This window comes from Coregonus clupeaformis, chromosome 28 (assembly GCF_020615455.1).
Source record: "Coregonus clupeaformis isolate EN_2021a chromosome 28, ASM2061545v1, whole genome shotgun sequence".
In the NCBI taxonomy this organism is placed as follows: Eukaryota; Metazoa; Chordata; class Actinopteri; order Salmoniformes; family Salmonidae; genus Coregonus; species Coregonus clupeaformis.
The window spans coordinates 33,868,271-33,892,387 of record NC_059219.1 but is presented as its reverse complement, the minus strand read 5'-3'; the positions used below and the strand labels follow the sequence as shown (position 1 = coordinate 33,892,387).

The window sequence follows — 24,117 nt, the reverse complement described above, 5'->3', positions numbered from 1 at the left end:
GGTGAGAGTGTTGACGAGGACAAGGCTGAGATCACTCTGTCATGCTGATTGAGTTAGAATAACAGACTGGAAGCTTTAAAAGGAGTGTGGTGCTTGAAATCATTGTTCTTCCTCTGTTAACCATGGTTACCTGCAAGGAAACACGTGCCGTCATCATTGCTTTGCACAAAAAGGGCTTCACAGGCAAGGATATTGCTGCTAGTAAGATTGCACCTAAATCAACCATTTATCGGATCATCAAGAACTTCAAGGAGAGAGGTTCAATTGTTGTGAAGAATGCCTTCAGGGCGCCCAAGAAGGTCCAGCAAGCGCCAGGACCGTCTCCTAAAGTTGATTCAGCTGCGGGATTGGGGCACCACCAGTGCAGAGCTTGCTCAGGAATGGCAGCAGGCAGGTGTGAGTGCATCTGCACTCACAGTGAGGCGAAGACTTTTGGAGGATGGCCTGGTGTCTAGAAGGGCAGCAAAGAAGCCACTTCTCTCCAGGAAAAACATCAGTGACAGACTGATATTCTGCAAAAGGTACAGGGATTGGACTGCTGAGGACTGGGGTAAAGTCATTTTCTCTGATGAATCCCCTTTCCGATTGTTTGGGGCATCTGGAAAAAAATCTTGTCCGGAGAAGACAAGGTGAGCGCTACCATCAGTCCTGTGTCATGCCAACAGTAAAGCATCCTGAGACCATTCATGTGTGGGGTTGCTTCTCAGCCAAGGGAGTGGGCTCACTCACAATTTTGCCTAAGAACACAGCCATGAATAAAGAATGGTACCAACACATCCTCCGAGAGCAACTTCTCCCAACCATCCAAGAACAGTTTGGTGACGAACAATGCCTTTTCCAGCATGATAGAGCACCTTGCCATGAGGCAAAAGTGATAACTAAGTGGCTCTGGGAACAAAACATCGACATTTTGGGTCCATGGCCAGGAAACTCCCCAGACCTTAATCCCATTGAGAACTTGTGGTCAATCCTCAAGAGGCGTGTGGACAAACAAAAACCAACAAATTCTGACAAACTCCAAGCATTGATTATACAAGAATGGGCTGCCATCAGTCAGGATGTGGCCCAGAAGTTAATTGACAGCATGCCAGGGCGGATTGCAGTGGTCTTGAAAAAGAAGGGTCAATACTGCAAATATTGACTCTTTGCATAAACTTAATGTAATTGTCAATAAAAGCCTTTGACACTTATGGAATGCTTGTAATTATACTTCAGTATACCATAGTAACATCTGACAAAAATATCTAAAAACACTGAAGCAGCAAACTTTGTGAAGACCAATATTTGTGTCATTCTCAAAACTTTTGACCATGACTGTATGTCACGGTTTACTAAGCCAGAACCCAGAAGCAGACCAGGACAAGGTAAGTGGTGTCAAAGGTGAGTGTTTATTTAACTGATCCACGAGTGCTGCTGAATAATCCAGGGAACAGAGCGGGCGGCGTGGATGAGTTGTTGAGGTGCAGTAGTTGATCCAATGATGGCTCGGCAGCCGCGACCATCAGGCAGAGGTTGGGTGAAGGTTCCGGACGAGTGACTGCAGGGAGAACAAAACGGAGGTAAGCATACAACAAGCAAACAGGTGCAAAACAACAAAACTAATGCTCTAAGCTCTAAGACTGATCCGCTGATAAACATACTGTTCATGGCTAACGATCCGGCAGGGAATGGATGTTAGGACAGAGCCTAAGAAGGGTGATGATCAGGACCAGGTGTGCAGATTGCTGATGGGATGCAGGTGCGAAATCAAGAGAGCTCCCGCCTAGCAACGTTGCCCGGCAACCAGGCAGGGAGCTTCCAGAACCCTCGGGAAACTGGAGATCCCGAGCAGAAAAACTAATACCCAGACAGAAACCGACTCAGACTGCAGGGATCGTTACAGTACCCCCCTCCGACGAACGCCACCGGGCGGACTCCCGGAGCGCCAGGATGGAGGCGGTAGAAGTCACGAATGAGGTCAGCATCTAGGATCTGTCGCCGCGAATCCAACTCCTCTCCTCAGGACCATACCCCTCCCAGTCCACGAGATACTGGGAAACCCCGGCCCCGCCGTCTGGAATCCATGATGCGTCGCACCGTGTAGGCAGGACCACCTCCGATCATCCGAGGAGGAGGAGGAGGAGGCGGAGGAGGCAACAGAGGACTGAGGAGAACAGGCTTGAGGCAGGAGACATGAAAGGTGGGATGGACTCTGAGCGTCCTCGGTAGTTTGAGTCGAACTGCCACCGGATTGATCACCTTCTCCACCACAAACGGACCAATGAACTTCGGTAACAACTTCCTAGACTCAGTCCGTAAAGGAAGATCCCGTGTGGCCAACCAGACCCCTATCTCCGATGGTATAGGTGGGAGCGGGGATCCGGCGACGATTCGCCTGGAGCTGATACGGTCCGAAACTCTAAGGAGTGTCTTTCTGGCCCGATGCCAGGTCCGGTGGCAACGACGAATATGGGCCTGAACAGAGGGCACTGAGAGCTCCCTTCTCCTGAGAAGGGAACAAGGGAGGTTGGTAGCCATACAGGCACTGGAAGGGAGACATCCCAGTGGCAGATGTAGGGAGAGTATTGTGGGCATACTCAACCCAAGGCAACTGAGAGACCCAGGAGGTGGGGTTGGAGGAGACAAGGCAGCGTAGCGTGGATTCCATCTTCTGGTTGGCTCTCTCCGCCTGACCATTGGATTGGGGGTGAAAACCAGATGTGAGGCTGACTGTAGCTCCAATGGCCAAACAGAAGGACTTCCAGACAGCAGAGGTAAACTGAGGGCCACGGTCGGAAAACGATATCACTGGGCAAACCGTGGACCCTGAAAACCTCCCTAACCAGGATCTCGGACGTCTCCGAGGCAGAGGGAAGCTTGGCAATAGGCACAAAGTGGGCGAACTTGCTGAATCTGTCCACGATAGTCAGAACGACCGTGTTTCCCTCGAAACGGGCAACCCAGTGACAAAGTCCAGGGCCAGATGCGACCATGGTCGCCGGGGAATGGAAGGGGGGTGAAGTAGTCCAGAGCTGGAGCCGATTGGTACTCTTATTCTGCGCACACACTGGACAGGCAGCAACATAACCCCGAGTATCCTCGGCCATGGCAGGCCACCAAAAAACGTCTGCGAAGAAACGCCATCGTCCGAGCCACGCCAGGGTGACAAGCCATCTTGCTGGCGTGGGACCATTTGAGGACAGCAGGACGAACCGACTCAGGGCACAAACAACCCGACCGGGTGGACCGTTACCGGGACCGGGCTGCGTCCGAAGGGCCGCCATCACCTCCTCCTCAATCTTCCACCTAACAGCTCCCACGACGCAGTTCCGGGGGAGAATTGTCTCGGTCTTGGACCCACTCTCCTCCGTCTTGGAGAACATCCGGGACAAGGCGTCCGCCTTGCCGTTCTTAGATCCAGGTCGGAACGTCAGGGAAAAAATTGAATCGTCCGAAAAACAACGCCCACCTGGCCTGGCGGGAGTTGAGGCGTCTAGCCGATTGCACGTAAGCAAGATTCTTGTGGTCAGTCCAGACAATAAACGGTTGCTCCGCCCCCTCCAACCAGTGGCGCCACTCCTCCAAGGCAAGTTTCACCGCGAGAAGCTCCCGGTTACCCACATCGTAATTCCTCTCCGCAGGCGAAAGGCGACGAGAGTAGTAGGCGCAGGGATGGAGTTTACTGTCCGTGGAGCATCGCTGCGACAGGATGGCGCCAACTCCCACATCAGACGCGTCCACTTCAGCGACGAACTGACGGGCCGTGTCCGGCTGAGAGAGAATCGGTGCGTTGGTGAATCGCCTCTTCAAATCCAGAAACGCTCGATCCGCCTCCGGATTCCACTTGAAGGTCCTGATACTGGAAGTCAAGGCCGTTAACGGAGCGGCCACACGGCTGTAATCCCGGATGAATCTGCGGTAGAAATTCGCAAACCCCAAAAATCTCTGGGCTGCAATCTCGTACCCGGGCTGGGCCCATTCCAGAACCGCTCTAACCCTTCTCCTGGTCCATCCCTAATCTCTCCCCTGGAGATGATGTACCCGAGAAAAGGATGTCGTGTGGGCGTGAAACTCGCACTTCTTCGGCCTTCACGAACAGGCGATTCTCCAACAATCGCTGCAGAACCTGCCGGACATGCTGGACGTGGTCGGAAGGTTCCTTCGAGAAGATCAGAATGTCATCCAGGTAAACAAACACAAAGAGACCGATCATATCTCTCAGGGACGTCGTTCACCATACTCTGGAATACCGCTGGAGCATTGGTCAGTCCAAACGGCATCACCTGATACTCGAAGTGACCCATCGGTGTATTGAAACCCGTCAACCACTCGTCCCCCTCTCTGATCCGGACCATGTGATACGCATTGCGTAGGGTCTAGCTTAGTGAACACCGTAGCACCCTGTAAGGAGTCGAAGGCAGAACTCATCAAGGGCAGGGGATACTTGTTCTTGACCGTGATGTCATTCAACCCCCGATAATCAATACACGGTCGAAGAGAGCCATCCTTCTTACCCACAAAGAAGAATCCCCCCCAGGGGTGATGACGAGGGGACGAACGAGACCAGCAGCTAGGGGACTCCTTGATGTAGGTCTCCAAAGCCTCACGTTCAGGTCGGGAGATACTGTATAACCTTCCCTTGGGGTAGACAGCTCCAGGGAACAGGTTGATGGCACAATCATATGGTCGGGTGGGGAGGGGAGTGACAGAGCCTTCTGCTTACTGAACACTTCCCCCAAATCGTGATATGTCTCGGGAACCAGGGACAAATCTGGGGGTTTAGCCTCAATCACCTGACTGGGAACCGAATGGGGACAGGCAGTCTTGAGACAGTTAGCATGACAATCAAGGCTCCAACTCGTTACCTTGCCCGTCACCCAATCGAACGTGGATTGTGTTCCTTCAGCCAGGGGGGTATCCAAGGACCAGAGGAACATGGGAAGACGGCAGAATGAAGAATGAAATCATCTCCGAATGATTCCCCGACAACAGCATCTTAACCGGTTCAGTCCTCATCGTGATACGTGCCAGACTACTGCCGTTCAGAGTGGTCGCTTCAATGGCTTCCGGCAATTGCTCCTTGGAAAGCCCCAGCTGTTCCACCAACTCGGCATCAAGAAAGCTTCCATCGGCACCTGAATCGATAAAAGCGTTAATCGCTAAGCTCTGATTCCTGTTCATAAGGGTAGCCGAGAAACGGGTCTGACAGAGGTATTGAGAGGTGAAACTGGCTCGCTAAAAGTCCTCCCAACTTTAGCGAGCCGCGCAGTTTGACGACCGCCGGGAACAGGTGGCGAGGTAATGTCCCGAACCACCACAGTAGAGGCAACAGTTAGTCCTACGTCTGAGTTGGCGTTCCTCCTTGGTTAACCCGTGCCGCCCTACTTGCATTGGTTCAGAATCGGGAGACAGGACCTCTCCACTAATCCTGTGTGGTGGACGATGATCGACGTATTCTGGTCCAATCCCCGACCCGACTGGAACCTGAGAAGCTGATCGATTGGACGGAACCCATTGCTTCTCCCTCCTTCGCTCTCGGACACGATTATCCACCCGAATAGACAAGGCTACCAAGCTGTCCAGGTCACTAGGCTCGGATAGGAGATCAACTCATCCTTGAGCTGCTCCGACAGACCCTGGTAAAAGGCCGCTTGCAGAGACTCCTCATTCCACCCACTCTCCACAGCCAACGTCTTGAACTCGATCACGAAGTCGGCCCACGCTACGAGTTCCTTGGTGAAGCGAAAACAGGCGCCTAGCTGCGTCCCTCCCTCGGACGGAATGGTCGAAGAGCTTCCTCATCTCGGCCGTGAACCCCCTGGTATGAAGCCATGCAGGGGTCTTGTCGTTCCCAAACGGCTGAAGCCCACTCAGCGCTCGACCACGCAGCAACTCAATCACAAAGGCTATCCTAGCCTTGTCTGTGGCATAAGAGTAGGGCTGTAGATCGAACACTAACCCACACTGCATAAGGAAAGAACGGCATCTTCCCAGCTCCCCCCTCATATTTATCCGGCGTCGGAACCTTGGGCTCACGGAAGGACACAGCTCCAGAAGCGGCAGGCGAGATGGGTGAAACCGGCAGTGGATCCTCCACCGGAAACTTGCGCTGGTTCTGGACCTCCGTCAGACCGTAGAAAGGTTCCGAACTGCCAACGCGATCTCCTGTAGCTCCGTGCTATGATGGCCCAACATCTTCTCCCTGATGGGTAATGGCATGGCGAACAGAGTCCAGGTCCGCTGGGTTCATTACTGGCCGGATCGTTCTGTCACGGTTTACTAAGCCAGAACCCAGAAGCAGACTCAGGACAGGTAAGTGGTGTCAAAGGTGAGTGTTTATTTAACTGATCCCACGAGTGCTGCTGAATAATCCAGGGAACAGAGCGGGCGGCGTGGATGAGTTGTTGAGGGTGCAGTAGTTGATCCAATGATGGCTCGGCAGCCGCCCGACCATCAGGCAGAGGTTGGGTGAAGGTTCCGGACGAGTGACTGCAGGGAGAACAAAACGGAGGTAAGCATACAACAAGCAAACAAGGTGCAAAACAACAAAACTAATGCTCTAAGCTCTAAGACTGATCCGCTGATAAACATACTGTTCATGGCTAACGATCCGGCAGGGAATGGATGTTAGGACAGAGCCTAAGAAGGGTGATGATCAGGACCAGGTGTGCAGATTGCTGATGGGATGCAGGTGCGGAAATCAAGAGAGCTCCCGCCTAGCAACGTTGCCCGGCAACCAGGCAGGGAGCGTTCCAGAACCCTCGGGAAACTGGAGATCCCGAGCAGAAAAACTAATACCCAGACAGAAACCGACTCAGACTGCAGGGATCGTTACACTGTATATATAATGAGATCATGTGACAGATCATGTGACACTTAGATAGCACACAGGTGGACTTTATTTAACTAATTATGTGATTTCTGAAGGTAATTGGTTGCACCAGATCTTATTTAGGGGCTTCATAGCAAAGGGGGTGAATACATATGCACGTACCACCTTTGCGTTATTTATTTTTTTAGAATTTCTTTAAACAAGTAATTTCTTTCATTTCACTTCACCAATTTGGACTATTTTGTGTATGTCCATTACATGAAATCCAAATAAAAATCCATTTAAATTACAGGTTGTAATGCAACAAAACAGGAAAAACGCCATGGGGGATGAATATTTTTGAAAGGCACTGTAATAGAACAATAACAAAGAGAGTTCCAAATGTCTCTGCAAATAACAGCTAGTTTTCCGTTTTCCCCTCCCCACTCAGACCACTCCCAGACAGTCTTAGCTGCAGGTGCTGAGGGAGAGGACTAGACCAGTGATAGTGTTGAGGAATAGACCAGTGATAGTGTTGAGGACTAGACCAGTGATAGTACTGAGGACTAGACCAGTTATAGTGTTGAGGACTAGACAAGTGATAGTACTGAGGACTAGACCCGTGATAGTGTTGAGGACTAGACCAGTGATAGTGTTGAGGACTAGACCAGTGATAGTACTGAGGACTAGACCAGTGATAGTACTGAGGACTAGACCAGTGATAGTGTTGAGGACTAGACCAGTAATAGTGTTGAGGACTAGACCAGTGATAGTGTTGTGGACTAGACCAGTTATAGTGTTGAGGACTAGACAAGTGATAGTACTGAGGACTAGACCAGTGATAGTGTTGAGGACTAGACCAGTGATAGTGTTGAGGACTAGACCAGTGATAGTGTTGAGGACTAGACCAGTGATAGTACTGAGGACTAGACCAGTGATAGTGTGAGGACTAGACCAGTGATAGTACTGAGGACTAGACCAGTGATAGTGTTTAGGACTAGACAAGTGATAGTGTTTAGGACTAGACAAGTGATAGTGTTGAGGACTAGACCAGTTATAGTGTTGAGGACTAGACCAGTGATAGCGTTGAGCACTAGACCAGTGATAGTGTTGAGGACTAGACCAGTGATAGTGTTGAGGACTAGACCAGTGATAGTACTGAGGACTAGACCAGTGATAGTACTGAGGACTAGACCAGTGATAGTGTTGAGGACTAGACCAGTGATAGTGTTGCGGACTAGACCAGTGATAGTGTTGAGGACTAGAACAGTGATAGTGTTGAGGACTAGACCAGTGTTAGTGTTGAGGACTACAGTCTGGAGTATCATAGGTTCCATTTATTATTTGACCGACCAACACGTAAAAATGAAAACAGTCACACAATGGTTGATATACACTCAGTGCACAAAACATTAGGAACATTCCATGACAGACTGACAAGGTGAATCCAAGTGAAAGCTATGATCGCTTATTGATGTAACTTGATAAATCCACTTCAATCAGTGTAGATGAAGGGGAGGACACAGGTTATATAATGATTTTTAAGCCTTGAGACAATTAAGACATGGATTGTGTATGTATGCCATTCAGAGAGTGAAAGGGCAAGACAAAATATTGAAGTGCCTTTTAACGGGATATGGTAGTACGTGCCAGGCGCACCGGTTTGTTTGTCAAGAACTGCAACGCTGCTGGGTTTTTCACAGTCAGCAGTTTCCTGTGTGTATCAAGAATGGTCCACCACCCAAAGGACATTCAGCCAACGGCAGGCCAGTGGTCGAAAACGGGTCATTGATGAAAGAGGACAAAGGAGCCTGACATGAATTGTGCAGAGCAACAGACGAGCTACAGTTAGTCAACTGACAGACTAGTACAACATTGGTGACCAAAGACCCATAAAAGAATGCACAACTCATCGTTCCTTGACACGAATGGGGTATGGCAGCCGACATCCTTACAGAGTTCCACTTCTTTCAGAAAAAAAACTAGAAACTGAATTTGCAGTGGGCTACGGAAAAATATTGCTTGATCTGATGAATCCCTGTTTCTGCTGTTTCCCGCTGATGGGAGGACTACGGTATGGACAAAACCACATGAGTGCATGCATCCAAAATGCTGTGTGTCAACGTTGGTGGTGTGATGGTGTGGGGTGTGTTTTCATGGCACACATTGGGCCCCTTGATAAAAGTGGAGCAACGTTTAAATTGCCAATCAGGTGCATCCCTTCATGGTAGAAGTGTATCTATCTGCAAATTTATTTTTTCATCAGGATAATGCCCCATGCCACAAGGCTAGGATTGTCCAGGAATGGTTCCACGAACATGACAGTGAATTCAGATTACTGCAGTGGCCTGCCCAGTCACCAGATCTCAGTAAAATGAGCATCTGTGGGATGAGATGGAACGAGCAATTCGGAGTAGAGATCCACTACCAGCCAACTTGACACAACTGTGGGAGGCATTGGAGTCAATATGGGCCAGCATCCCTGTGGAAGGAACACTTTCGACACCTTATAGAGTTCAAGAACCGACAAATTGAGTCTGCTCTGAGGGCAAAAGGGGGTGGAACTCAATATTAGGAAGGCGTTCCTCATGTCTTGTACACTCAGTGTATATCCCATATATTACCAAATGAGGCATACGTTATCTGCCTTGCTCCAGTAGGCTCATTTGCATAGAGAGAACACTTTGCATTGGCAGCACATGCTTCAGAGGTCTGGGAGTGTTTATATCCCTGTGAGTTTAACATTTCATGACTGAGAGCTGTCCTTCATGACAACAGAACCCACAACAACCATGACTTTTATCACCATCTTCATCTGGACACTTGCATTCTGCTTTCAAGGTTACAATGTTAAGATTTGTTTTTATATTTTAGAAAAGATAATTCAAGATACACACATGAATAATATATATGGCTTTTATATATATATTGAGAACTATTTATTGTAATATGTATTTAATAATTCTTTTTTCTTTTACTCAATTTCCCAGAGTCCAGAGGACAGATCACTGTAACTCAGACTCCTGCTGTGAAAGTAGTTCTCCCAGGACAGACAGTCTCCCTGAATTGTAAAACCAGCAGTAATGTGCATACAAATAACCATCTAGCCTGGTACCAACAGAAACCTGGAGGGACTCATAAACTCCTTATTTACCTTGCTACAACCCTTCAGTCTTGGACTCCATCTAGATTCAGTGGTAGTGGATCTGGGAGTGACTTCACTCTGACCATCAGTGGAGTCCAAGCTGAAGATACAGGAGATTACTACTGTCTGAGTGACCACACTGGTGGGGTGTTCACACAGTGATACAGAGCCGTACAAAAACCTCCTTCAGTCAGACTGCACAGTGACTGTACTGCTACAGCTGGGACCTACTGCAGGTGCTGAGGGGCAAGAGACAGTGACATGGAACACTAGTCAGTAGAAGACATCAACTCTGGCATGTGACAGTATGATTAGAAAGTGATTATTCAGATCACATGTTCTCTGTCATCATCATCATCATCATCATCATCATCATCAATATGCTGAGTAAATTATCATGATCACTATTTGTACTGACACGTAAGTGCACCTATAAAAAGTAACCCCACCGAGTTGCAGAAGTCAAAACATTTGCTAATTAAAATGAGAAACATTTCAGCCCCCACTTCCCCCCTGTATGAAAAGGAAAAATATGTGGATCTCAGACATTAGACCACATGTCAGTAACTGTCAATGCCTGTCTTTAGTAATACCCATCTTATATGTCATCTATTACATGGTGGTTTCTTCATTGTAATAAAGTCCCCCTCCTTGAATCCACCATAGAGGTTACAGTAAAACTAGTCCACCCACTGACATCTGGCCCAGTCCGGGCAGTGAAACTGAAACTAGACCGGTAGCTGTGGGAGTGAGATTTACATAGACAGGGCTGAGTGGTTCTGCTTGTCCCAGAATAGAGCAGAAATGTCACCAGATGTTCAGCCTATTCCCAGGGGGTTGGAGGTAGAGAAGATCCCCACCTTGTAGAAAATCATTCAAGAAACATCTAAAAAATCATATTAGGATTTAAACATGATAAATATATATGTTATGAAAAGTTACAGTTTAGCAGTGTGAGTTCTGAGAGCAGATCTTAGAGGTTTATTATCAAATATCACTAATTATCATCACTGGTATTGGTGCTACAGTATAACAGGATCATTCAGTTGTAGAAATGATTGTAGAGTATTTGTTGTATCAGATGCCCTTTTAATTCTGTTTAAAATCATGAGTGTAGCTATATGCTACAATGCTGATATGAAAGAAGCTGATTGATCTAAATTAGTATGAATGTCTCTGCCTATTCATGTGATAGTGATCACTGGAATCATGATTAAATCAATGATTGGGTTATTTCCTAATCAAAACAAGCTTTATTTGAACTTAGAGGCAAGAAGACATGTACAACATATTCTCAAAATAGTTCACTTAGCACACAGCACTACTGAGATTATTCAATATTATACTTTAACATTCAGCTCTAAAACACTAACGTTTCCTTCACTAGCACCATGAGGGGACTCTCTAGACCCCTACAATGGCTACTCCGGAAGGTGGCCGAATCACTGGTGTTGTCGTGGGTCACCCTGCAGGTGCTCACCTCTCCCTCTTCCCAGATTGCCTTGCTCAGGTTCAGGGTGCTGCTGCGGCTGTAGCGGCCGCCCTTATCTTCTTCTGTGGTGGTCAGGACCCCATCCGTCACCTCCGCCTCATCCACCTCCCAGCTCACCATCGCCCCCTGGGTGGAGTAGCCACTCAGCAGGCAGGTCAGTTTGACCGAGCCACCGGAGAACTGCTCAGAGGACGGGTGAGCAGAGACACTGTGGGCCTGACAGAGGGAGCAGCTGGAGGAGGGGAGAGAGGAGAGGGTCAGCTACTACTACTATTCTATAACATTAGGAGAGGAGAGAGGAGAGGGTCAGCTACTACTACTGTTCTATAACATTAGGAGAGGAGAGAGGAGAGGGTCAGCTACTACTACTATTCTATAACATTAGGAGAGGAGAGGGGAGAGGGTCAGCTACTACTACTATTCTATAACATTAGGAGAGGAGAGAGGAGAGGGTCAGCTACTACTACTATTCTATAACATTAGGAGAGGAGAGAGGAGAGGGTCAGCTACTACTACTATTCTATAACATTAGGAGAGGAGAGAGGAGAGGGTCAGCTACTACTACTATTCTATAACATTAGGAGAGGAGAGAGGAGAGGGTCAGCTACTACTGCTATTCTATAACATTAGGAGAGGAGAGAGAGAGGGTCAGCTACTACTACTATTCTATAACATTAGGGAGAGGAGAGAGGAGAGGGTCAGCTACTACTACTATTCTATAACATTAGGAGAGGAGAGAGGAGAGGGTCAGCTACTACTACTGTTCTATAACATTAGGAGAGGAGAGAGGAGAGGGTCAGCTACTACTACTATTCTATAACATTAGGAGAGGAGAGAGGAGAGAGGAGAGGGTCAGCTACTACTACTGTTCTATAACATTAGGAGAAGGAGAGAGGAGAGGGTCAGCTACTACTACTATTCTATATCATTAGGAGAAGGAGAGAGGAGAGGGTCAGCTACTACTACTGTTTTATAACATTAGGAGAGGAGAGAGGAGAGGGTCAGCTACTACTACTATTCTATAACATTAGGAGAGGAGAGAGGAGAGGGTCAGCTACTACTCCTATTCTCTAACATTAGGGGAGGAGAGAGGAGAGGATCAGCTACTACTACTGTTCTATAACATTAGGAGAAGGAGAGAGGAGAGGGTCAGCTACTACTACTATTCTATAACATTAGGAGAGGAGAGAGGAGAGGGTCAGCTACTACTCCTATTCTATAACATTAGGAGAGGAGAGAGGAGAGGGTCAGCTACTACTACTATTCTATAACATTAGGAGAGGAGAGAGGAGAGGGTCAGCTACTACTACTATTCTCTAACATTAGGAGAGGAGAGAGGAGAGGGTCAGCTACTACTACTGTTCTATAACATTAGGAGAGGAGAGAGGAGAGTGTCAGCTACTACTACTATTCTATAACATTAGGAGAGGAGAGAGGAGAGGGTCAGCTACTACTACTATTCTATTACATTAGGAGAGGAGAGAGGAGAGTGTCAGCTACTACTACTATTCTATAACATTAGGAGAGGAGAGAGGAGAGGGTCAGCTACTACTACTGTTCTATAACATTAGGAGAGGAGAGAGGAGAGGGTCAGCTACTACTACTATTCTATAACATTAGGAGAGGAGAGAGGAGAGAGGAGAGGGTCAGCTACTACTACTGTTCTATAACATTAGGAGAAGGAGAGAGGAGAGGGTCAGCTACTACTACTATTCTATATCATTAGGAGAAGGAGAGAGGAGAGGGTCAGCTACTACTACTGTTTTATAACATTAGGAGAGGAGAGAGGAGAGGGTCAGCTACTACTACTATTCTATAACATTAGGAGAGGAGAGAGGAGAGGGTCAGCTACTACTCCTATTCTCTAACATTAGGGGAGGAGAGAGGAGAGGGTCAGCTACTACTACTGTTCTATAACATTAGGAGAAGGAGAGAGGAGAGGGTCAGCTACTACTACTATTCTATAACATTAGGAGAGGAGAGAGGAGAGGGTCAGCTACTACTCCTTTTCTATAACATTAGGAGAGGAGAGAGGAGAGGGTCAGCTACTACTACTATTCTATAACATTAGGAGAGGAGAGAGGAGAGGGTCAGCTACTACTACTATTCTCTAACATTAGGAGAGGAGAGAGGAGAGGGTCAGCTACTACTACTGTTCTATAACATTAGGAGAGGAGAGAGGAGAGTGTCAGCTACTACTACTATTCTATAACATTAGGAGAGGAGAGAGGAGAGGGTCAGCTACTACTACTATTCTATTACATTAGGAGAGGAGAGAGGAGAGTGTCAGCTACTACTACTATTCTATAACATTAGGAGAGGAGAGAGGAGAGGGTCAGCTACTACTACTGTTCTATAACATTAGGAGAAGGAGAGAGGAGAGGGTCAGCTACTACTACTATTCTATAACATTAGGAGAGGAGAGAAGAGCTGCCCAGAAGAGGGGGGAGAAGAGACACTTATCAGTGAACTAAACCATTTCATATCGACAATAGACACAGGATAAACAACTAGCTACAGAACAGAGAACAATCAAGAACAATTAAACACAATCTATAAAGGTAAAGGCAAAAATAAACAATCCATCAGATAAATGTTTGTGACATACATGCTCTACAGTTGTGCCAACCAAGAGCAACAAAACACTAGGAGGGGGTTTCCTGGACACAGATGAAGCCTTGTCCTAGACTAAAAAGCACTTTCAATGAAGATGATCCATTGGGCTTGCTTTTTAGTCCAGGACTAGCCTTAATGTGTCCAGGAAACCACCCCTGAATCTACAAAGACACGCAGTAAACAGATATTATATATTCAGATGTAATAATCAGATGTAATATTCAGTGTAAATCTCCATATCAATTTTGTCATATCTACTCTGAGACACAAGCTAAAATGACCTCAAAATACTAATCAAAACTATAGATGAGGTTCACCTTTAAACCATGTCAGTGTTAACATCTACTATGATGACAATACAAAGTATTGCTTTTATTATAGAAATAGTTTCTACATCATGACAGAACAATGTGCTGACATGCAATACTGGATATCAAAATGTGCTCTTTTTAAATCGCATATTAGAATACTTGTGAATGAACTTGGTGATATGTGAACAATTCTCTCACTTCGGTGACTCTGCCCTCTAAAAATTTACAAATGTGTCCACAGAAGTCTCTAAAAAGATATAGCCTAAAAGTATTTCCTTAGGAGAAGATGATAACATCTCATAACGTTGTTCAACAGCATGATTACATTTAGTTTTATGAGACAATAGAAAAATGGACTTACTTTTCAGCACCAGTTTTGAGCCGCTTCCAAAAGTCCAACACAGTGATTCATTCTGGAGTCTCTGTACAAAAACCTTCTTCACACACAGAGCACTCTCAGTACCACCCTGATAGTTCTGAAGTACTAGTATAATACAATAGGGACTGATAGTACTGAAGTACTAGTATGATACAATAGGGACTGATAGTACTGAAGTAATAGTATAATGCAATAGGAGAGACATGGAATATGTTTTGAGTAATTATGGAATGGAGGATCGCACACAACTTTTGGAAGAGCTTGAGGAGGAAATGGAACTTGACGAGAGCGAGGATGAATTAAATGAGGTGGCAGGTGAAGTGATGACTGCTGAGAAGAAGTTGAGTGTAGAGGGAAGTAGTCAGGTGAAGAAGGTGGGCTTTAAGTGCAAAAACAGGGATACTCCAGTTGTTCAGAGATGGATCTTGGTGAGAGTGAGGGTGAAGTACCTGCAGCGAGGATCGCCGGGTTCGGGCCTCATCCCAAGGATGATAAGGATGATTTTGGCCCAGTGGGAGTGAGATTTGTAGAGAGAATGGATCCTTGCTTGATCCATATGTGGTGTTAGGTTGGGTGGAGGAGAGGTTGGGGTATATTGAGTTGGGGAAGGTAACTCGGAGTGGACTCCTGATGATTTATTGTGTTTCCTCTGCCCAGATGGAGAGGGCGCTCCAGATTAAAAGATTAGGGACAAGAATTGTGACGTGCTTTGCTCTTCGGAGCAGGGCCTTTTTGAAAGGAGTGATAACGGGGGTGGCATTAAGTGTTGAGGAGGAGCAGTGGAAATTGAAGATTCCTGGTGTCTGTGATGCCCGCTGTTTGGTGAGACTTAGATCAGGTGGGGAAACGGAGAAGACATTATCTGTCATGCTGAGTTTTGATGCAGATTCGTTACCAGAAGAGGTCAAGGCAGGAAGTGTCATTTATCTCGGGAGAGCTTAAGTTCCAACAAAATTACAGTGTCTTAGCTGACAAGGTTATAGGCATATTGCAGCAGTGTGTAGGAGGGAGATGCCTAGATGTGAGAAGTGTGCAGGAGGGCATGAGACAAAGGAATGTGTGGTATCGGTGGAGAAAGTTGTGTGTGTTAGTTGTGGGGGGTGATAATGGGGCTGGAGATCGGAGGTGTCCGGTGAGAGAAAGGCAGATTGAGGTTGCCAGGGTCAGAGTAATACAGAAAGTGTTATATGCTGAAGCAGTGAAGAGAGTGGTAGAGGAAGATGGGTACAGGGTGAGAGATCCTGAGAGGATTCCTGTGAGCAGGCAGAGATCAAGAGAGAGTGATGGGAGGAAAATGTGCTTCAGTAAGGTGGGCTTTTCAGCATTTATAGCCATGGTTGTTAATTGTACTGCAGAAATGGATCGAAAGTCAGTTATAGAGGTTTTTGTGGCAGCGGCATTTACTGCTGAACAGTTGCAGTGGGTCTTCAGTGTTAGTGATATGTCTCTCAGACCGTTGGTCTGGAGTAGGACTAGGTAGGGTTAAATAGTGGGATGGGTGGTGGGTTTGTAGAGAGTTTCTGGAGTAGGACTAGGTAGGGTTAAATAGTAGAATGGGTGGTGTTTTTTTAGAGAGGGTCGGGAGTAGGACTAGGTAGATTTAAATAGTGGAATTGGTGGTGTTTTTTTTTAGAGAGGGTCATGAGTAGGACTAGGTAGGTGTTACAGGAGTGGGTCGCAGTTCTGGAGCGACCCACTAGGTGTCATCCTCCGACAACCACAGGCACCTCCTCACTCACAGTCGGGACTAATGTTCTGCCTATTGGTGTCACCTGTGGCTATCTGATTCACCTGTGTATTTATGCCCTCACTTCCCTGTGTTCCCTTGCTCAGTTTTCTCTGCTAGTTCCTTTATGTCAAGCAGTACGTATCAGTGTCTGATCACGAGACGGTAGTACAGGTTCTCGAGAAGTGTTCTCCCTGTGTCTTTGTGGTTTTCTGTAAAAGTTAGTATTTCGTATTGTTTGTCAGCCTGTTTTGGGAGACCTATGTGCTCCTCATTTGTTTTCGTGAATAGTCCGTTGTTTTGTATCTTGGCTTTTTGGACAACCAGTAAAGATCCTTGTTTCACCATTCTTGCCTACTGCCTACTGTCTACCCTACACCGCACCTGGGTCACACCTCACACCAACCCTTACAGGTAGGGTTAAATAGTGGAATGGTTGGTGGATTTTTTAGAGAGGTTCTGGTGTAGGACTAGTTAGTGTTAAATATTGGAATGGGTGGTTGGTTTTTAGAGAGGGCTAATAGGTGGTAGGTTCATTTTACCTTTTCCCAACGTTGTATTATTGTATCAAAGAATATAAGGTAGGTAGGCCGTGAATAGCCTCACACCAGTACAGTAGGTGGCGGTGTATGCACCTAAAAGTTGGATGTGATCCACCAACCAAATACCAAAGAAGAAGAAGAACCCTTCAACTACAGTGTTCTGTGGGACCAAAGAAGTATGTTTGCATAATGAGGACACTTTGCATTGTTAGCACATGCTTCAGTGGTCTGGGAGTGTTTATATCTCTGTGAGTTTAACACTTCATGACTGAGTGTTGTCCTTCATGACAACAGAACCCACAACAACCATGACTTTTATCACCATCTTTATCTGGATATTTGCCCTCTGGTTTCAAGGTAAAATATTTGACGGAAAATGACCCGGATCATAGCAATAAATATATAACCTCATTACAGTTTTAGTGAATTTGCTATATGGAGATTTTAATTAACAATGTAATGCTAATTCTACATGCCATCTCTGTTTCAGAGTCCAGAGGCCAGGTCACTGTGACTCAGACACCTGCAGTGAAAACTGTTTCAGTGGGTCACTCAGTCAGTCTCAGCTGTAAGACCAGCAGTGCTGTATACAGTGACAGCAATGGACAGAGGTTGGCCTGGTATCAACAGAAACCTGGAGGAGCTCCTAAACTCCTAATATACAGGGATAAAACCCTTCAGTCTGGAACTCCATCTAGATTCAGTGGTAGTGGATCTGTGAGTGACTTCACTCTGACCATCAGTGGAGTCCAGGCTGAAGATGCAGGAGATTACTACTGTCAGAGTGAACACTACATCAATAGTAAAGATGTGTTCACACAGTGATACAGAGTCGTACAAAAACCTCCCTCAGTCAGACTGCACAGTGACTGTACTGCTACAGCTGGGACCTACTGCAGGTGCTGAGGGGAGGAGATGATCCAGTACAATGACACAGTGTGTAGTAGAGCTGAACAACAATAGAGTCAAACTAGAGCTATGTCTAGAAGACCTTAGATCATAACTGGTCACTAAATGTTTCTCCTGACCATTAACTACATGTTGACTCTGTTGAGTAACTCAAGGAAAACCATCAACCAATCTGAAAAGAGATGATGTGCAATCATTAAAACCCCTAAAGATGACCTGTGTTTAGAATAGCTAGAATTTAATTAACATGATTCAAACACATACAATATAGCCCACAAAAATGACCCATACATCCTCCTTTACACCACTGCTGTGGTAGTTCCAGGGAGCAGCAGGTGAAGCAGGAGACTGGAGATCTCCCCTTTAGAGCTGTCATTCACCGGCATCACACGGTCCACACACAGACTGCAGTTACTGACCCTGACCACTGGAGGGAGACAGAAAACAGAGACTGCCTGGTCTAATAACACTTTAATAACTATATGCTCCATTTGTAGATGCCTATAATCATTATATCAGTCCCCATTCATCACTTATATCAGAAACGATATCAGTGATTACATAGCTATCGTGAATCTACATCACATCACACAAGATTTATTAATATGTCTGATTTCCAGGAAGACTATTCAAGCAAAAGGCCTGATTGGAACCTTCCAGAACCTTCCCAGTATTTGATTGAGCCCAGATGAGGCTCGTTAACCAATCAAGGCCATGATTGGCTGGACAATCAGCCTCAACCTTTAAAATGCTTCTGTTCACACAGATCCCTTCAACTCCCAGTTTTTTTTAACGAGTGCGGAGGAGGACGAGGGGTTGACATTCTGTCGGATGGGAAGATGGAGGACAAGAGAAAAAGGAAGAAAGGGAAACATATTCTGAATAAATATATAGTGAGGGATTATACTAGTCTTCTGGAAGATCTGGTGAAGTTGAAGATGATGGACAAAAAAAAAGGATGGACATGGAATATGTTTAGAGTAAATATGCAATGGAGGATCGCACAGAACTTTTGGAAGAGCTTGAAGAAGCAATATATCAGTCCCCATTCAGCACTTATATCAGAAATGATATCAGTGATTACATAGGTATCATGTTTCTACATCACATCACACAACATTTACTAATAAAGTCTGACTGTCCTAGAATAATATTTACATATAAGACACTTTGTATTAGCAGCACATGCTTCAGTGGTCTGGGAGTGTTTATATCCCTGTGAGTTTAACACTTCATGACTGAGAGCTGTCCTTCATGACAACAGAACCCACAACAACCATGACTTTTATCACCATCTTCATCTGGACACTTGCTTTCTGCTTTCAAGGTTAACAGTTTCAGAATTTGTTGTTGAACAATTATTTAATCTACACAAAAGTATAATGTATATTAATGTAAATATTTTATTCATAACAATTGCTTAATATACGTGATATTCGTTTCATATAAATGTTTTATTCTATGTTTGAGAATCCAGAGGCCAGGTCACTGTGACTCAGATTCCTGCAGTGGAATCTGTTCTCCCAGGACAGACAGTCTCTCTGAACTGTAAAACCAGCAGAAATGTGTATTAAGCAGGTTACTGCTTATATTGTGTATATGTCAGGCACATATGTTATGCCCGTCTTGCCAAGTCTCAACAAACACCTGGAGGTACTTATGAACTCCTTATTTACCATACTAGAACACTCCATCTAGATTCAGTGCCAGTGGAACTCAGGCTGAAGATGCAGGAGATTACTACTGTCAGAGTTTCCACTACCCCAACAGTGTCTGGGTTTTTCACAGATACATAAACCTCCCTCAGTCAGACTGTACTGCTACAGCTGGGACCTACTGCAGGAGCTGAGGGGGATGACACTGACATGGAACACTGATCAGTAGAGGAGGTCAACTTTGAAAATGGTTAGAAAGTGTCATTCAGATCACATGTTCTCCAACGTCCTCATCATCATCATCATCATCATGGTTGTAACTTGTTATATTGTCATGAACTGAAAGTGTATATAAAATGTATTAGAAGTTTTGGAACACATTACCAGTCCATATGCAGAGTAAGATCTACTGAAGTAAAAATAAAAGTAATGTTAATTCAGCATAGACAGGGCTGGGTGATTCTGCTTGTCCCAGAATAGAGCAGCACTGTCACCAGATATTCACTCTGTCCCCAGGGGATTGGAGGTAGAGAAGACCAGGGGAAATATAATGGAGAAGTGTAGACCACACATTGTTGAAACCATTGCTAAAATATCTAATTTAATAAAATCATATTAGGAATTAAACATCATAAATGTATATGTTATGGAAAGTAACTGTTTAGCACTGTGAGTTCTGAGAGCAGATCTTAGAGGTTTATTATCAAATATCACTAATTATCATCACTGGTATTGGTGCTACAGTATAACAGGATCATTCAGTTGTAGAAATGATTGCAGAGTATTTGTTGTATCAGATGCCCTTTTAATTCTGTTTGAAAACATGAGAGTAGCTGTCACGATCGTTCATCGACGGGACGGACCAAGGCGCAGCGTGATATGTGTACATGTTTATTTTAATGAATAAACAACCGACAAAACAATAAACAAACGAAACGTGAAGTCCAAGGTAGAACAAACAACATACCTAACGCGGAACAAGATCCCACAACCCACTAGTGCCAATAGGCTGCCTAAGTATTGTCCCCAATCAGAGACAACGAGCGACAGCTGCCTCTGATTGGGAACCACACAGGCCAAAATAGATCTATACGATCTAGATCTAAACCTAGAAAATACAACAAAGAACATACTACACAGAAAATACACACCCTGACTCAACAAATACGAGTCCTCTGAGTCAGGGCGTGACAGTACCCCACCCCAAAGGTGCGGACTCCGACCGCGCAACATAAACATAACAGGGTAGGGGCCGGGTGGACATTCCGCCTCGGAGGCGGACCCGGCTCAGGGCGTGACGACCACTTACTCTCCGCCTCCCTGTTGCGCCCCTGGTCTGGTCTGGACCTCGGCACGCTGCTTGCCCTCTCCTTCCTCCCACGAAGTCTGGACCCTGGTGTGGGAGACCCCGAACCTGGAGAGGGGCTGACGTCTGGGTCTGGACTGGAACTGCTTACTGGAGCTGGACCCGACGACGGTGGAGCGAACTGCTCAGGCTCCGGACTGGAGCCGCTGACCGGATCTGGACTGGACCCCGGTGAAGCGGATTGCTCTGGCTCCGGAGTGGAGCAGCTGACTGGAGCTGGATCAGGCACCGGTGGAGCGGACTGCTCTGGCTCCGGAGTGGAGCCGCTGACCGGAGCTGGACTGGACCCCGGTGAAGCGGATTGCTCTGGCTCCGGAGTGGAGCAGCTGACCGGTGCCGAACCAGGCACCGGTGGAACAGGCACGGGTCGTGCCGGACTGGACACACGCACCACTGGCTTGGTGCGAGGAGCAGAACAGGCCGGACCGGGCACGCAGCGCGCACCACTGGCTTGGTGCGAGGGGCAGGAACAGGCCGGACGGGCTGGCGTACACGCACCACTGGCTTGGTGCGAGGGCAGGAACCGCCCGGACTGGGCTGGCGGCGCGCACCACTGGCTTGGTGCGAGGGGCAGGAACAGGCCGGACCGGGCTGGCGACGCGCACCACTGGCGGTGCGGCGGGCAGAAACAGGCCGGGCCGGGCTGCCGACGCGCACCACTGGCTAGGTAGCGAGAAGCAGGAACAGGCCGGACCGGGCTGGCCGCGCACCACTGGCTGGTGCGAGGACAGGGACAGGCCGGGCCGGGCTGGCGACGCACACCACTGGCTTGGTGCGAGGGGCAGGGACAGGCCGGGCCGGTTGGCGACGCCACCACTGGCTTGGTGCGGGGCAGGAACAGGCCGGGCCGGGCTGGCGACGCGCACCACTGGCTTGATGCGAGGGCAGGAACAGGCCGGGCCGGGCTGGCGACGCGCACCACTGGCTTGGTGCGAGGGGTAGGAACAGGCCGACCGGGCTGGCGACGCTGCGACCACTGGCTTGGTGCAGAAGCAGAACAGGCCGGACCGGGTGGCGACGCCGCACCACTGGCTTGGTGCGAGGGGCAGGAACAGGCCGGGCCGGGCGCCGACGCGCACCACTGGCTTGGTGCAGAAGCAGGAACAGGCCGGACCGTGGCTGACGCTGCACCACTGGCTTGGTGCGAGGGACAGGGACAGGCCGGGCCGGGCTGCGACGCGCACCACTGGCTTGGTGCGAGGGGCAGGAACAGCCGGGCCGGCTGGCGACGCAGCACCACTGGCTTGGTGCGAGGGCAGGAACAGGCCGGGCCGGGCTGGCGACGCGCACCACTGGCTTGGTGCGAGGGTAGAACAGGCCGGACCGGGCTGGCGACGCGCACCACTGGCTTGGTGCGAGGGGCGGAACAGGCCGACCGGGCTGGCGGCCGCACCACTGGCTTGGTGCGAGGGACAGGAACAGGCCGACCGGGCTGGCGACGCGCACCACTGGCTTGGTGCGAGGACAGGAACGGGTCGGGCCGATACTGGGAACACGCACCACTGGCTTAGTGCGTGAAGCAGGAACGGCCGGACCGACTGGCGACACGCTCACTTGCTTGGTGCGAGAGCGAGACTGGGTTCCTTTATTAACCCCGCTCCTTCTGCTGCCTAACCAGCTCCTCTCGCCGTGCCTCTACACTTTCCTTCTCCCTTATAGCCTCCTGTAGCGCTTCCCTCTGACCGAATAACTCCTGCTCCCTCTGAACCAATAGCCCCCGTAACATGGTGACCTCCTCTCCTAACCTGCAGATCCGCCCTTTAACGGCCTCCTGCTGCCTCGTCGTCCACACAGTGTGCCCCCTTCAAAAATGTTCTTGGGGTTGCCTCTCGAGTCTCCGTCGTCGGCACTGTTGGCGCCGTTTCTCCTCTCCTACCTGGGCATCCTCCTTCATTGCCTTCCGGTAACGGACAGCCTCCTCCTCCGTAATTTTCCCCCAACCGAGGAGGACATCTACTAATGTAACCTCCTGTTGAATTCCGGCGTTTGCTCCTGAACACGCTGCTTGGTCCTCGTTTGGTGGGATCTTCTGTCACGATCGTTCATCGACGGGACGGACCAAGGCGCAGCGTGATATGCGTACATGTTTATTTTAATGAATAATCAACCGACAAAACAATAAACAAACGAAACGTGAAGTCCAAGGTAGAACAAACAACATACCTAACACGGAACAAGATCCCACAACCCACTAATGCCAATAGGCTGCCTAAGTATGGTCCCCAATCTGGAGACAACGAGCGACAGCTGCCTCTGATTGGGAACCACACAGGCCAAAATAGATCTATACGATCTAGATCTAAACCTAGAAAATACAACAAAGAACATACTACACAGAAAATACACACCCTGACTCAACAAGTACGAGTCCTCTGAGTCAGGGCATGACAGTAGCTATATGCTACAATGCTGAAATTATAAAATAAGCTGATTGATGTAAATTAGTATGAAGTGTTCTGCCTATTCATGCGATAGTGATCACTGGAATCATGATTAAATCAGTTATTGGGTTATTTTCTAATCAAAACAAGCTTTATTTGAACTCAGAGGCAAGAAGACATGTACAACATAATCTCAAAATAGTTCATTTAGCACACAGCACTACTGATATTATTCACTATTATACTGTAACATTCAGCTCTAAAACACTAATGTTTCCAGAACTAGCACCATGTGGGGATTCTCTAGAACCCTACAATTGCTTCTCCAGTCTCTAGACACTATATTGACGGCTGAATCACTGGTGTCGTCGTCGTGCAGGTGTACACCTCTCCATCTTTCCAGCGTGCCTTGCTCAGGGTCAGGGTGCTACTGCGGCTGAAGTGGCCGCCCTTCTCTTCTTCTGTGGTGGTCAGGACCCTATCCTTGACCTCCGCCCCGTCCACCTCCCAGCTCACCATCTCCCCCTGGTGGGAGTAGACACTCAGCAGGCAGGCCAGTTTGGCCGAGCACCCAGAGAGTTACTCAGAGGATAGGAGGGAGCAGAGACACTGTGTGCCTGACAGAGGGAAGAGCTGGAGAAGAGGAGAGAGGATAGAGGAGAGTCAGCTACTACTACTATTGTATAATGGAATATATTAGGAGAGGAGAGGGAGAGGAGAGGAGAGGAGAGGGAGAGGAGAGGAGAGGAGAGGGAGAGGAGAGGAGAGAGAGAGAGGAGAGGAGAGGAGAGGAGAGGAGAGGAGA

General features: G+C 47.7%; 1 gene segment (V, D, J or C); it reads left to right on the top strand.

Moving 5' to 3' along the window:
* Positions 1-17,284: 17,284 nt before the first annotated feature.
* Positions 17,285-18,050, top strand: LOC121579028. The segment is given in 2 exon segments: positions 17,285-17,358; positions 17,492-18,050. Coding segments are annotated over 2 exon segments (408 nt in total).
* Positions 18,051-24,117: the final 6,067 nt, after the last annotated feature.